The sequence below is a fragment of the Gymnoscopelus braueri genome (assembly GCF_963280865.1).
Source record: "Gymnoscopelus braueri genome assembly, chromosome: 16".
NCBI lineage: Eukaryota > Metazoa > Chordata > Actinopteri > Myctophiformes > Myctophidae > Gymnoscopelus > Gymnoscopelus braueri.
In genome coordinates this window covers 46,136,986-46,149,885 of record NC_137616.1, presented here as the reverse complement: position 1 = coordinate 46,149,885, position 12,900 = coordinate 46,136,986, and the positions used below count along the sequence as shown (strand labels likewise).

General features: G+C 38.8%; 1 protein-coding gene across 1 annotated transcript in view; it reads right to left on the bottom strand.

Moving 5' to 3' along the window:
• Positions 1 to 8,950, bottom strand: part of LOC308103514 (uncharacterized protein) — a 21,818-nt gene extending 12,868 nt beyond the window's left edge. Inside the window, exons 1-4 of the mRNA XM_080453512.1 lie at positions 8,788 to 8,950; positions 7,561 to 7,652; positions 5,360 to 5,408; positions 1 to 55 (exon numbers count right to left, since the gene is read on the bottom strand). The exon at positions 1 to 55 is cut by the window's left edge and continues 489 nt beyond it. Of these exons, the coding sequence (XP_080309638.1) occupies positions 1 to 55; positions 5,360 to 5,408; positions 7,561 to 7,602 (146 nt within the window). The 5' untranslated portion in view covers positions 7,603 to 7,652; positions 8,788 to 8,950. The remainder of the gene's footprint in view (positions 56 to 5,359; positions 5,409 to 7,560; positions 7,653 to 8,787) is intronic.
• Between the last annotated feature and the right edge of the window lie 3,950 nt (positions 8,951 to 12,900).

Here is a 12,900-nt window from a genome sequence, read left to right as displayed (position 1 = left end):
GACAGGGAGAGTTTTTCGTTTGCAGTGTTTGTGTCCAGTGTGAGACGATGGAAATCTGAAAACGAGACAATGAACATTAAAAACGTAATTCACTGAGACCATTTAAAACACAATTCACTGAGAAAGATAGAGAAAGAGAGAGTGAAAGAATGATAGATAGATTTATTAGGACCTCTTTCAACCAATGGCTAGAGTCCTGAACATTACAACATAGCCTACATTAAAATTGCCTAGAGTGGGTGGCTGGACCGACGGTAGACGTCACAAACGTTAACATCTTTTTGAAGATTATTATAATAAACACACAATGGCCCCGATTCATAAAGCGATTTACGACATTACACATTACGTTCAGCTGATCCATCGTGCAATAGTGGGACTCGCTTCCAGACAGATCAGAATCATGTTCAAGTTCTCTATCAGTGTCAAGGCAATGCGGCCGACAGCTGTAAGTTTGGACGAGAAGTTAAACTTCTGCAACTCCGGTGTTGCCAGATTTTGTGAGAGAAATAAGCAACCAGGTCTATGAAAATAAGCCCAAAAGAAGCAACTGGCACTTAGGCCATTATAAGCACTTTAATTAAACCGTTGTGAGCTTGTAGATCTGCTATATTTAAAAAATATATCTTGTAATAAAATGTGGAATATTTGGAAGATTTTTTAAACATTCTAACAACACAAATCTGCCTCCAGCTGGCACAAAACATTTTCAGATGGGGCTTATAGGGATAAATTAGCCTACATATTAACTTGGGGGTCCATGACATAAAAATATTTGAGAACCACCGGTTAAAACAATTGAACAATTGTGAAGCAAGCCCAAATAACCAACTACACTTTAGAAACAAGCCCAAAAAACCGCACCCCACTGTTACCAATATTTACAAGCAACTTTACAGAAAAATAAGCACAAATTCGCTTATAATAAGCGGACATGGCAACACTGTGCCGTAAAGTGACGTTAAAGTTGGATGCTGTTGGATGCAGACTTCGAGATTAATCAGCTCCTACACCTGGTCATACGCGCGTCTCTGGGATATACGAACCCCTTTATGAATTGCACGTCAGTTTGTGAGTACCAAAAATACGACCTCCTTTACGAACTTTATTTACCCCATATTTACGACCCTCTTTATGAATCGGGGCCAATGTATCCATTATTCTGTTGGCATGCACCTAACCTATTAAGCCAGATTAAATCTTTTTGCCACATTTTCTGTCTCTGCCTGTTCTGTCTCATCAGAGACAGTACAGAATGAGCCTGGTTTATACTTTGTTGCATGCTACACACACACACACACACACACACACACACACACACACACACACACACACACACACACACACACACACACACACACACACACACACACACACACACACACCAACAGGAAGTATTTTACTGCTTCCTGGACCATCAATCAAAGTGTGTGTGTGTGTGTGTGTGTGTGTGTGTGTGTGTGTGTGTGTGTGTGTGTGTGTGTGTGTGTGTGTGTGTGTGTGTGTGTGTGTGTGTGTGTGTGTGCGTGCGTGCGTGCGTGCAACTACAACAAATTAATTTGTTGTAGTAATCAATTCATTATAATATAACGAAAAACATCACATGGATGCACCTGGGACGTATCATCAGTGTTGTAGCCTGGGGTCATAGGATGTTTCGGGTCTCGCAACATACACCCTCACCCAGGTGACCCAGCCAGGGTTGATCAGGCCCCGACTTACGTCCCAGTAGCTACCCACGGTCAGTCCTATAGGGCAAGACAGGGCCACTCAGTCCGCTTCTCCGGAAATACTCTGCCGGGACTCGGGGAGGCTCTGGCACGTGGAGGGACTAGGCTCTGTGGTGTGTGTGTGTGTGTGTGCGTGCGTGCGTGCGTGCGTGCGTGCGTGCGTGCGTGTGTGTGTGTGTGTGTGTGTGTGTGTGGTGACCTATGATGATGTGTCAATGTTGTCAGTTACTGAGAAGTCGGAGCTTAAGAAATTCCACAGAAAAGGTAGTTAGAATCTCAAGAAGGAGGAGTGTACCAGATTGCCTGATTGAGTCATCATTATTAGGAAATGTGCCCATATAATCACATGTGTCTGCTTACTCATACAGAAGATACAAATCAATACATCAGTTAACATAAGATTAATGGAAGGTTGGATAAAGTTAGAGAATGGAATATGGGTAACCATGGGTTGAAATAGATATATATATATACTATCTCAACTTTTGTCTTTCTTTTTTTGTTTTGCTCTGGACCCCTCGTATATTTCAGTTAAATAATGCCTGGGCTTGATATAATTTGCAGTAGCATCGTGCAACGAATGAAATCAAGCCCTTAACAGTCATTATTTAATGTCAAGCTTTTTCTCCCACACCACGCCTATTAATTAAAAATAATTCTGACATTTGATGGACTTCACAATCAGTTAAAACAAAAATACAACCTGGCGCAACAGTTGCGTGCATTAGCACAAGATGAGGATAAAGGAAACATATGAAAAGGCTACTGCAGGCTACAGTGAAGTTGGACTGAATGACTGAAACGGCTATTCCGTCGGTTTCAATCACCGTGACACAGAGTACTCACACACGCGCATACTGAAATACTCTGAAAACAGCCGATCTACAAGCTAACAATCATTGTACATTACTTGAGTAAATGTACTTAGTTACTTTACACCTCTAACAGACGAACATACTGAAATACTCTGAAAACAGCCGATCTACAAGCTTACAATCATTGTACAGTACTTGAGTAAATGTACTTAGTTACTTTACACCTCTAACAGACGAACATACTGAAATACTCTGAAAACAGCCGATCTACAAGCTCACAATCATTGTACAGTACTTGAGTAAATGTACTTAGTTACTTCACACCTCCTCTGTGTTGGGGCCTAGATGGGGGGTCTGGACAAATACATATTAATCTGGTGGTCCATGAACATGTTCCACCAGAGACACAAAGGTTAATCTTATCTAGTCAGTGTACCGTGTCGAGGCTCTGAAAATCTGTACGAGCCGCAACGGTCTGGGGTGAGCGATCAGCGCCTAAATGTCTCGCCCCTAAACACGGTCGCCCCGGATCGCAACGAACGGTCTGGGGTGAGTGATCCGCTCCTAAACAGGTGGAGAGCGTTTATTTGTTAAGGACGCCCATGCATTCTCCACTGTTGAACGCGCACCCTTTCAGTGCATATTTGCATGCACATAATTATATTGTTGTTGTGGTTAAGTTGAAATAATAGTTGCACAAGTTGTAATAATAGTGTTGTATAATTAATTTGTTGTAGTAATCAATTCATTATAATATAACGAAAAACATCACATGGATGCACCTGGGACGTATCATCAGTGTTGTAGCCTGGGGTCATAGGATGTTTCGGGTCTCGCAACATACACCCTCACCCAGGTGACCCAGCCAGGGTTGATCAGGCCCCGACTTACGTCCCAGTAGCTACCCACGGTCAGTCCTATAGGGCAAGACAGGGCCACTCAGTCCGCTTCTCCGGAAATACTCTGCCGGGACTCGGGGAGGCTCTGGCACGTGGAGGGACTAGGCTCTGTGGGTTGTCTCCTGGCCGGGCTCCTCCTTCGTCTCACCAGGTCCAGGACCTGAGCGTTGCACCAGACTCCCCTGCTCCAAACATTTCATTCTGGTGTGATGGTGTCTTGGCCCGTGATGGTACTGCAATGACCACCATGGCCCGTGGTGGTACTGCAGGCTCCCTTGCGTCTTACTTGAATGGTCCTCCCAAAGGCCTCACCTATAGGTAATGAATAAGTATAAGTATAATGAATGACAGAATATATATATATATATATATATATATATATATATATATATATATATATATATATATATATATATATATATATATATATTCCAAATATGATTTAACTTTTTTTTCAAAGCAAAGCGTCACAAAGCAAATGCAACACTTTGCGACCATGTAGATCTGCTATTTTCAAATAGCCAATGTACTAGTCTGTGCTACCGCTCATGTAGCCTATTATAAAACATACATTTACCACTTTAGCCCTATTTTATACCTACAAGCTCACAACGTGTTGTGAGCTTGTAGATCTGCTATTTTCAAACATTTTAGTACTTTTACTTTTGGTACTTTAAGTACATTTTGATACCAATACTTTTGTACTTTTACTCAAGTACATTTTGAATTCCGGACATTTACTTGTAACAGAGTACTTCTACGTTGCAGTATTTATACTTTTACTTAAATAAAACATTTGAGTACTTTACAACCAGACAGACACCAGTGTGCACACACACACACACACACGCACGCACGCACACACACACACACACACACACACACACACACACACACACACACACACACACACACACACACACACACACACACACACACACACACACACACACGTATATTATGACTTTGGATTTCTTGTTTTGTTTATAATAACCCTGGTAGACATCTCTGATGCTCAGCATTAAAATCATACTTTGTTCTTTATTAAAGACATAAGCTATAAAAGCTAAACAAGACATTCAGTGAAACTAAATGTTCAATGGTTGACCATAATATGAGCTGCTTTACATATTTTGTTCTATGTGTGTTTTGTAAGGTCCACATACACAATCTGTGTGTGTGCTTCATAATATTGTGTTCCCATACTGCAAAGTTTCGTAAAAATGTGAGTCTGCATTTATGTAGTTTTGGGCAGAAGAATGTTTTTTATAAAACTACAATATTAATTGGGTCATAGATGCTTAATTTTTTCACGGATAAACTTCTCTTTCGCTGGGGTTTTAGATGTTGTTAGTTTGTGTAGAAAGTTTTGTGCAGATTTGCAAGAAACCCAGGAGGAGTTTGGATTTAACTGTCCGAGGTCATAGGCCATGAAGTTTCATGGCTGTATGTCAAACCATAAGAATGAGCATAAATTATACCTCGTCACTCTTTGGCCAATAGTTGTGAGTCAAATTTCTCGGCCGTTTTGATTGACCCGCTACCATTATGCAAAATATGGTAAAAAGGTCATATCCTGGAGTGTACAGTGCTGGTAAATACAGTCTGACTAAATAAACAATTTCAAAGTTAGTTTCAACCCGTTGATCAGATTTTCCCTTCCAGAAAAAAAACATCTGTAGGATTCATGGACTACGTTTACTTTTTGGATACAGTATTCAGAAAAAGGTAAAAATGTAGGACTTTCGCCAGTCCCGAGCTCCGCCGACACATGAAGCAGTGGGACCTCATATCGGAGCTATAGCGGAGGGTGAGGTCACACACAGCGATGATAGATAGACAGACAGACAGACAGACAGACAGACAGACAGACAGACAGACAGACAGACAGACAGACAGACAGACAGATACTCACGTCTTCTAATCAGTTGAGGTTCAATCCTGTGTTCCTCTCCTCTCATTTGCTGAAATGAATTCCAAAATCAGGTCTTAATAAGGAAAATTATTATTACATTTTAAGAATTAAACTAATTATCCAAATACAAAATAAAACATGCTATGGATGTAGAATTAGAAAAATTATACAACAAGGTGTTTGTTTTGATTAATTAATTTATAACGGCATAGATAGTGCCATTTTCATTGTGCTTACTGCTAAGCTGAGCTAAAAAAAACAAGACAGGGGGGATCGCGAGGTTCAAGTTTAAAGATTTTTCTTAAATGTTACAAAATGTCTGTGGCTGCAACAGGTTTGACATCGGCTGCGGTACACAGACTACAGCATAGCTCGTGATAAAGGCTCCTAATATAAACGTATACATGTAAGGTCCTAACCCCACATTAGCGTGTGAAATATGTCGGAAAACAGACCCGACACTACATCATGCGTCACGTTGTACAACCCCATATAAATCAGGCTTTCTGTTTCCACTTTGATGTGCAGATATATTTACCAAACAATTAAAGGTAGCCTATTTTGTATTCTTTTGTTGACAGTAATCATCCTGCCGCACCAACTGTACTGTAGTCAGGACTGAATCACAAATCAGAGGTCGCGTTAGTCTGGTAATTGACAATATTGACCGATTTGATAGGTAAAACAACTGGAAATATAAATCGGTTGACAATGACACAGCACTTTATTACAACTATTAGCACCAAAAAGTTGGTACATTTCAATCCTCTGCTTCGCAAGAGCTTTCTCTCTCTCTTTCTCTTTCTCTCTCTATCTGTGTGTGTGTGTGTGTGTGTGTGCAAACACACACACACATCATGCTGTTAATTTCCACCTATTTCCTGTTAATAATAACCTGTGTAAAATGTGGTACAGGGAGGTAAAGGGGAGACACTATGTTGAAGGGAGTGCCAGTAATGAACAGTCAAGCAAGTTGTATCATTTCTAGTTAAACTACGCCACAGACACTTTTAAACGAGAGGGCAATACACCAGAAAGATTTCGAGATTGGTGAGATGTGAGTAAAGGTGTCAAGTTGCCCTACCAAAAATGAACGACAGTGCACAGTGCACACACTTTTGTGGTGGAAAAAGTACTCCCATTTTCTACTTAAGTGAAAATATCAATACTGCAATATAGAAATACTCAGTTACAAGTAAAAGTCCAGAATTAAACATTTACTTGAGTAAAAGTACAAATGTATTGGCATAAAAATGTACTGTGTACATACATCTACTGATGCCTAATCTGGACACATCTTCAGTGATGTAAGTAAAAGTACTAAAATGTATGAAAATAGCAGATCTACAAGCTCACAACGCGTGAGCTTGTAGATTTGCTATTTTCAAATAGCCTAGGTATGTATGTTTCATAATATCATAATTTATATCTGAAAAGTATCTAGTACCTAAAGTTTTCAAATAGTTGTAGTGGAGTAAAAGTACAATATTTGCCTCTGAGATGTAGTCGAGTAGAAGTAAAAGTACTGAAAATGGGAAATACTCCAGTAAAGTAAAAATTCCTCAAAAATGTACTGAAGTACAGTACTTGAGTAAATGTACTTAGTTACTTTACACCACTGTTTTTGAAGATGAAACATCCAACACAGATAACTAAAGACTCTTCACAACAGCTGTCCACACTGAAACTGTGAAGTCACGTTGCATGTCTAAATCCAGAATCCACCTCTCAGGAGGCCAAAGGAGGAGATAAATCTCACTTCTCCCATAGAAAGGTAATGGCATTCACTGCCTTCACCGCCCCCCACATTTTTACCCCCTTTTTCTACACTGTACATATAGTGTTTTAGGTCTGTTGATGATATTGTATTTTGGTGTTATCCTTTATGCCATGCTGATGAATTGAATACATAGGACCTCAATCTAAAAAGATTCATATGTAAGATATTTAATAAATGCATGATTTATACTAATAACAAATCCTGATTTGACTAGTGATAAAAGTGTGATTCGTCATGTAATCAATTTGCAGTACTTTTCTAAAATACTGTATGTCCGTACCTAATTTCAAGACTTAAGATCAAACAGATGAAATGCTTTCTTTCCCCCATATCACACAAAATAGAGTATACTGTACAATGTCCCCAAATCACAATAAAGCTGAGTAATAAGTGTAGTGTATCAGTGGACCAGTGTACTTACCTTCTGTTGACTGGCTCCCTGGTGATCAGAGCTGGTCGCCATACTCGAGTAGAAAAGTGAACTCCACACCAATGGACAGCAATGATCTGCTCCTGAAACAAGACAACATTTAAAAGAGTGATGGGGTACGCAACAAAACTCACACAACAGGTGGACAATATGTCTATTGACGAAGAACTAGATAACATAATACAAAACATAAAGTTAAAATAAATAGAGATCCATGATGCCATCAATATATGGCCATATATGGCGGGCATGCCTATTATGGGCATATCGAGTGCATCTCCATATATGCATATACAGTATATGGGTATATCGGCGGGTTATGGACAACCAACCGCCTATCCGAACGACTCGACGCCAGGCACCAAACTCCCTCAAGTCCTCCCAGATGCATGTGCCGAGTTTAAAGTCGGTCGGTCCCATATTATGAGCAAAACCATGGGCATAGCGGTCAGATCTACAGTTCTGGACAACCGGATCTCTAAATATGCGCATATGTATCCTACCGATTCAATGCTGGGCTTTAGGGGCTGAGCACCCCTAAAGGTCTGTCCCTAAAACACCCCTGCAATGAATAAAGAGTATACATGGGCAACTGGGGGCCCGGGGACCACATGCGGCCCCCACCTTCACTTAATGCGGCCCGCAGGTTAATATCGGAATACCGATATATTATTGATTTCAGCTGTTCCAATTCCAAACATGCAAACATGACCCGCTTTAATTACTTCAGTCTATATTAGTAGCTTAATGACTAGTATTAAAATTCTAATGTCTTTTTTATGTCCAATGTATTTGTATTTAAGTTCATAAAGTTAACATAAGTATAACTAAATGCATTTCGAAATTAAATAATTTTTTTACTTTCCAATTCAAAAATAGCAAAAACTAATTCAGTATTCCAATTCAAAGATAGCAAAAATAGCAGATCTACAAGCTCAAAACGTGTCGCAGTGCGACACGTTTTGAGCTTGTAGATCTGCTATTTTTGCTACTTTTGTGTGACATAGAATGGCGAAGTACGGCATTAATTTAGGAAAAAAGTACGTAAAATACGGAGATAAGACGTGTCTGCCCGACAGTATATGCAATGTGGCCCTCTGGAGTGAGTGTGGAAATATAGTGGCCCTCTCCATCATCAAAGTTGCCCACCCCTGATAAAGAGTATGATGGTGGCTCTAGCATTGCCTCAGCCTGCGTGGATGAAAGCATTTACAGTACCTTGTTTCCGCGACTGGAGATGCTGACTGGACCTGATGATGCAGGTCAACAATTGCGCCACAGCAACACGAAAAACACGATCCGTCTCTCTCTCTCAAATGGCTGCTGACTGTCAGGAACAACATAAACTCTCTGTCCCTCTCTCTTGAATGGCTGGTGACTGTCAGGATGCAACATTAAATACAAACAAATCATGCCATGCACTTCATTATCTAATCACTCATCTGCCTTTAATCTCAAGCTTGCTTCTTCCGTCTTGACATGCCTTACACAATTCCACGCTACTGTATCACAGTAATGGAGTTCTTCACTGGAAAACACCTACGGTAGCTTGGCAAACAAAACAACAAGTTTAGCAGGTAGAACTGTGTCTCCTCCTGTTCTCAAGTAACACTGTCTTCTGCAAAGCCAACAGTCTGTTTAAATACACTCTCACCCACCTTTGTAACTTCTATGCAAGTGCTAAATCTATGTACATAATTATTTAGGGTCATTCATAAAATTAGTTTTTGAGGAGAGAATAGGCACTTGGCTGCCTACCTTATCTCAGAAAATTGTCTGCACTGTATATTGGTCACATTAATAAAACAATTGCATATACCTTATAAGGTGATACATTTCAAGCGTTATTGTAATAATCCATTATAATAATGTATTATGACATTGCTGTAATTGTAATTGTAGTCTGGACCAAGCTGAACCAATTTTATTTCGGCACTAAAAGTGAAGTATGCGTCGCCCTTAAGCACCTTTAAAATAAATAAAAATGAAGAATAACAGGCACTTTTGCCTTTTCACATTAAACCCTATGAGAAGCTGCTTTTATAAGGGGCTGATCAGAACTTTTTTTTCTGGCCCAAGGCCTTCCTCAGTGTGATGATTACAGCATTGCTGAGGTCATACACCGGAGCAGCATTTGTGCTAATTGACAAATTGTTCACAATGGATTACAAAATACAGAGCGGGGGAAAAAATATTGAAAATATTTAAAAAAATTGAGTGCAGGGGTGGACTGTAAGATAAATCAGCCTGAGAATTTACATTACAGGTGCGTAACTCTTGAGAGTGTACAAATGGAACTCTTACGGGTCCATTTGGTTCCAGCACTCATATAGTTATGGGGGTCTGGTGACTAATCCAAGCCAAACTGGGGGTCTTTTAAATTGAAAAGTTGGAGAACCATTGGTCTACAGGACCGTGCACAGACATGTTGGGGGCTCAAGCAATAAAAGGACACTCACCAACGGATATTATTCTCACTCTGCTCATTCACCACCATCCATAATCTAACACTATGCATGCTCATGAGTCTGACAACAATGTCAGTATAGAGTTTCATTATAATAATTCAGGGCACAGATTATACAACATGATCCCACACACATTGTAAAATAAACAAATTCAAATGTTCTATTCTCATAAATATCTCATTCATAACATCCTCTTATTTGCTCTCTTTTACGTCAGAAATTGAAGTAAAAACAATTGTTTTTGTTCATTGCTGCGTATTTTTGGGCGGTGAAACCGCCCCTATAAGTGAGATTTGGAAAAATGTACATTTTCCTGCGCTGTGATCCGGGCCCAGGAAATTTGTAGAATTATCCTGCGCTGTGATTGGCCAATCACAATCTATTCAGGACTGTGATTGGCCAGTGTTACATGACACGTGTGCATAGTCCTATATAAGCAACCATAACTTGAAAAAAACCATAAATTGGTTTTTTTCAAGTTATGGGTTTGTCCATCATAAAGAGTGTTTCAATAAATGTATTTATTTTTACTTTGTATATGATTGATCGACTCCATTCAGTATTGTGATTAGCTAGCAAGACACATGTTGTGATTGGCTAGTGATACGACGAAACTAATCTAAAACCACTGTGATGTAACACTAGTATATTACTGACTATTAATAGTCAAAGATCACTATGCCGTCATAACCTATATTTCTGAATACTACACAAAGGATGATACTGGTACAATGAAGATTCTTCTTGATGCCTTAAAAGAAAAAGATTCCAGTAATTTGAAAGAAAGGATGTTAACACTCATGAATACCTTCATATCACACCGACAGATGGGAGAAGCAGAAGCAGTCTATAAAATCTTCCCAGATTTCCACTTTAGAGACTCAAATATCACTACAGTATTCGTTCCAACAAATCGTAGAGAAGAAAGAAGCAAATTTCTCCTTAGAGTTGATGATAATCAACAGTACAATGATACTACCAAAATTAGGATTTCAGGAAGAGAAGGACAATATGTAGAGAAATATGACATTGTCACTAAATATGAAAGAAGACCAACACATATGGAAGACATTTGCTTAGCCCAATTTGCCAAAATGTACTCTCCTGCTTGGACTGACACAGCAAGAACATGGCATCCTGAAGGAATTCCTCCATCACATGCTAATTGTAAAGACAAACTACATTTCTTCATTACTTTTCATGAAGGAATATCTCATAAACCCCTTCCACAATTTTTTAAACTTAGACAACTACATCCAGGTGAAGCACCATTCATGAAAAAGAGGACCAAACCCCGTGTTATGAGAATGTCAAAATGTAATAAAAGCAAAGACACACAATCATATTGGTTCTCAGAATTACTCCTATATAAACCATATCGTCAAGAAGAAGATATTGACAAACATCTTGCAACAATTGATAGTATTTGTGATGAGAATGAAAAAAAAGGAAAATACAAAAACCTACAGCAAGAAATAATGATGGTTAAAAAGTATGTCATGGAACACCTACAGAGCATGGAAGAAGTAAGACTGGTAATAAACGAGTCTACACGAAAACAAGAAATGGAAAATATGTTAAATCCAACAGGAGAACAAGAAATTCTTGACTGCAATCTGAATGGTCCTTTACCTTACCCTAATTTCTCTCATCTTGATCCTAACAATCATGAACTACTAAAGGAAGACAATCAATTGGAAAGAACATTTCGACCGATTGAAATAGAAACAAAAGATGTTCTGTGGAGAAATACAAGAAACCTTGACTTTTATCAGAGGAAGGTTGTAGAAAAAGGCATAAGATAGGCATAAGATATTTTTTTTAAATAAATAATTTAGTATGTATATATGTAAATATATTGTATTTTTTTTAACCATTGTACATCGGAATATAACTTTCATAAAGACTGTTTCAATAAATATATTTATAGTTATTTAGTTATATAATTATTTATTTTTTGTACATCATTGGTACACCGCCCACTTCACACAGGGTGTGATTTTTATTTGACTTACTATATTATAAGAACTGGTCAATCATTGGCCGAATTCAAAAAAATCGGCTATTTTCAGAGTCAAACTAAAGTAGCTAAAATGTAATGTCTCAACTACTAAAATTCCAAGTAGGCCTACTTGTTAGGATGCAGGGTCCCCAGTTCCACAAATATGATTATTTTGGGGGGTCACGGGCCTGAAAAGGTTGGGAACCACCCTTTTAACCTTACAGTGTATAAACAGATATTATTTTCTACCAAAAATATTTAGGGTTTGGGTCACTTTCGTCTCCTTCCATGTTGCATCAGCTCAAGAAGATTACTTCTAACGATGCAATACAAATGTCAACTTAATATTAACCTAATATCATTATATAAATAATAAATCATGTTTTTCCCTCTGCCTGGGGTGTAGAAACTACAGTATTTCATATTATTATATTTATAATATTATGACACATTTGCTTGTAACATAAGGCCTGTGTCTCGAAGCTATACTTAGTCGTACAACAGTGTCAAATGTTTAAAATAGCCGATCTACAAGCCCACAATGTGTCGCATCCACAAAGTGTTGTGAGCTTTTAGATTGGCTGTTTTGGTTGTACAGAACACCGTTGTACAATGGAGCATATTCATAGCCATCAACATGGCTCTTCAGTTCACTTGATTGCACCATGCAGCCAACGAATCAGAATCAGCTATATTGTCACATCTCAGGTTTACTGAAGTAAAAAGTGGGTGAAATTTGTTTTCGTGCATCGTATCGTTATTTCCATAGAAAAAGAAGGGAAGGGAAGAAGAAGGGGGGGGGGGGGGGTCAAGGGGGAAAGGAGATCAAAGAAGTTATCTACATATTTACACAATGGTACC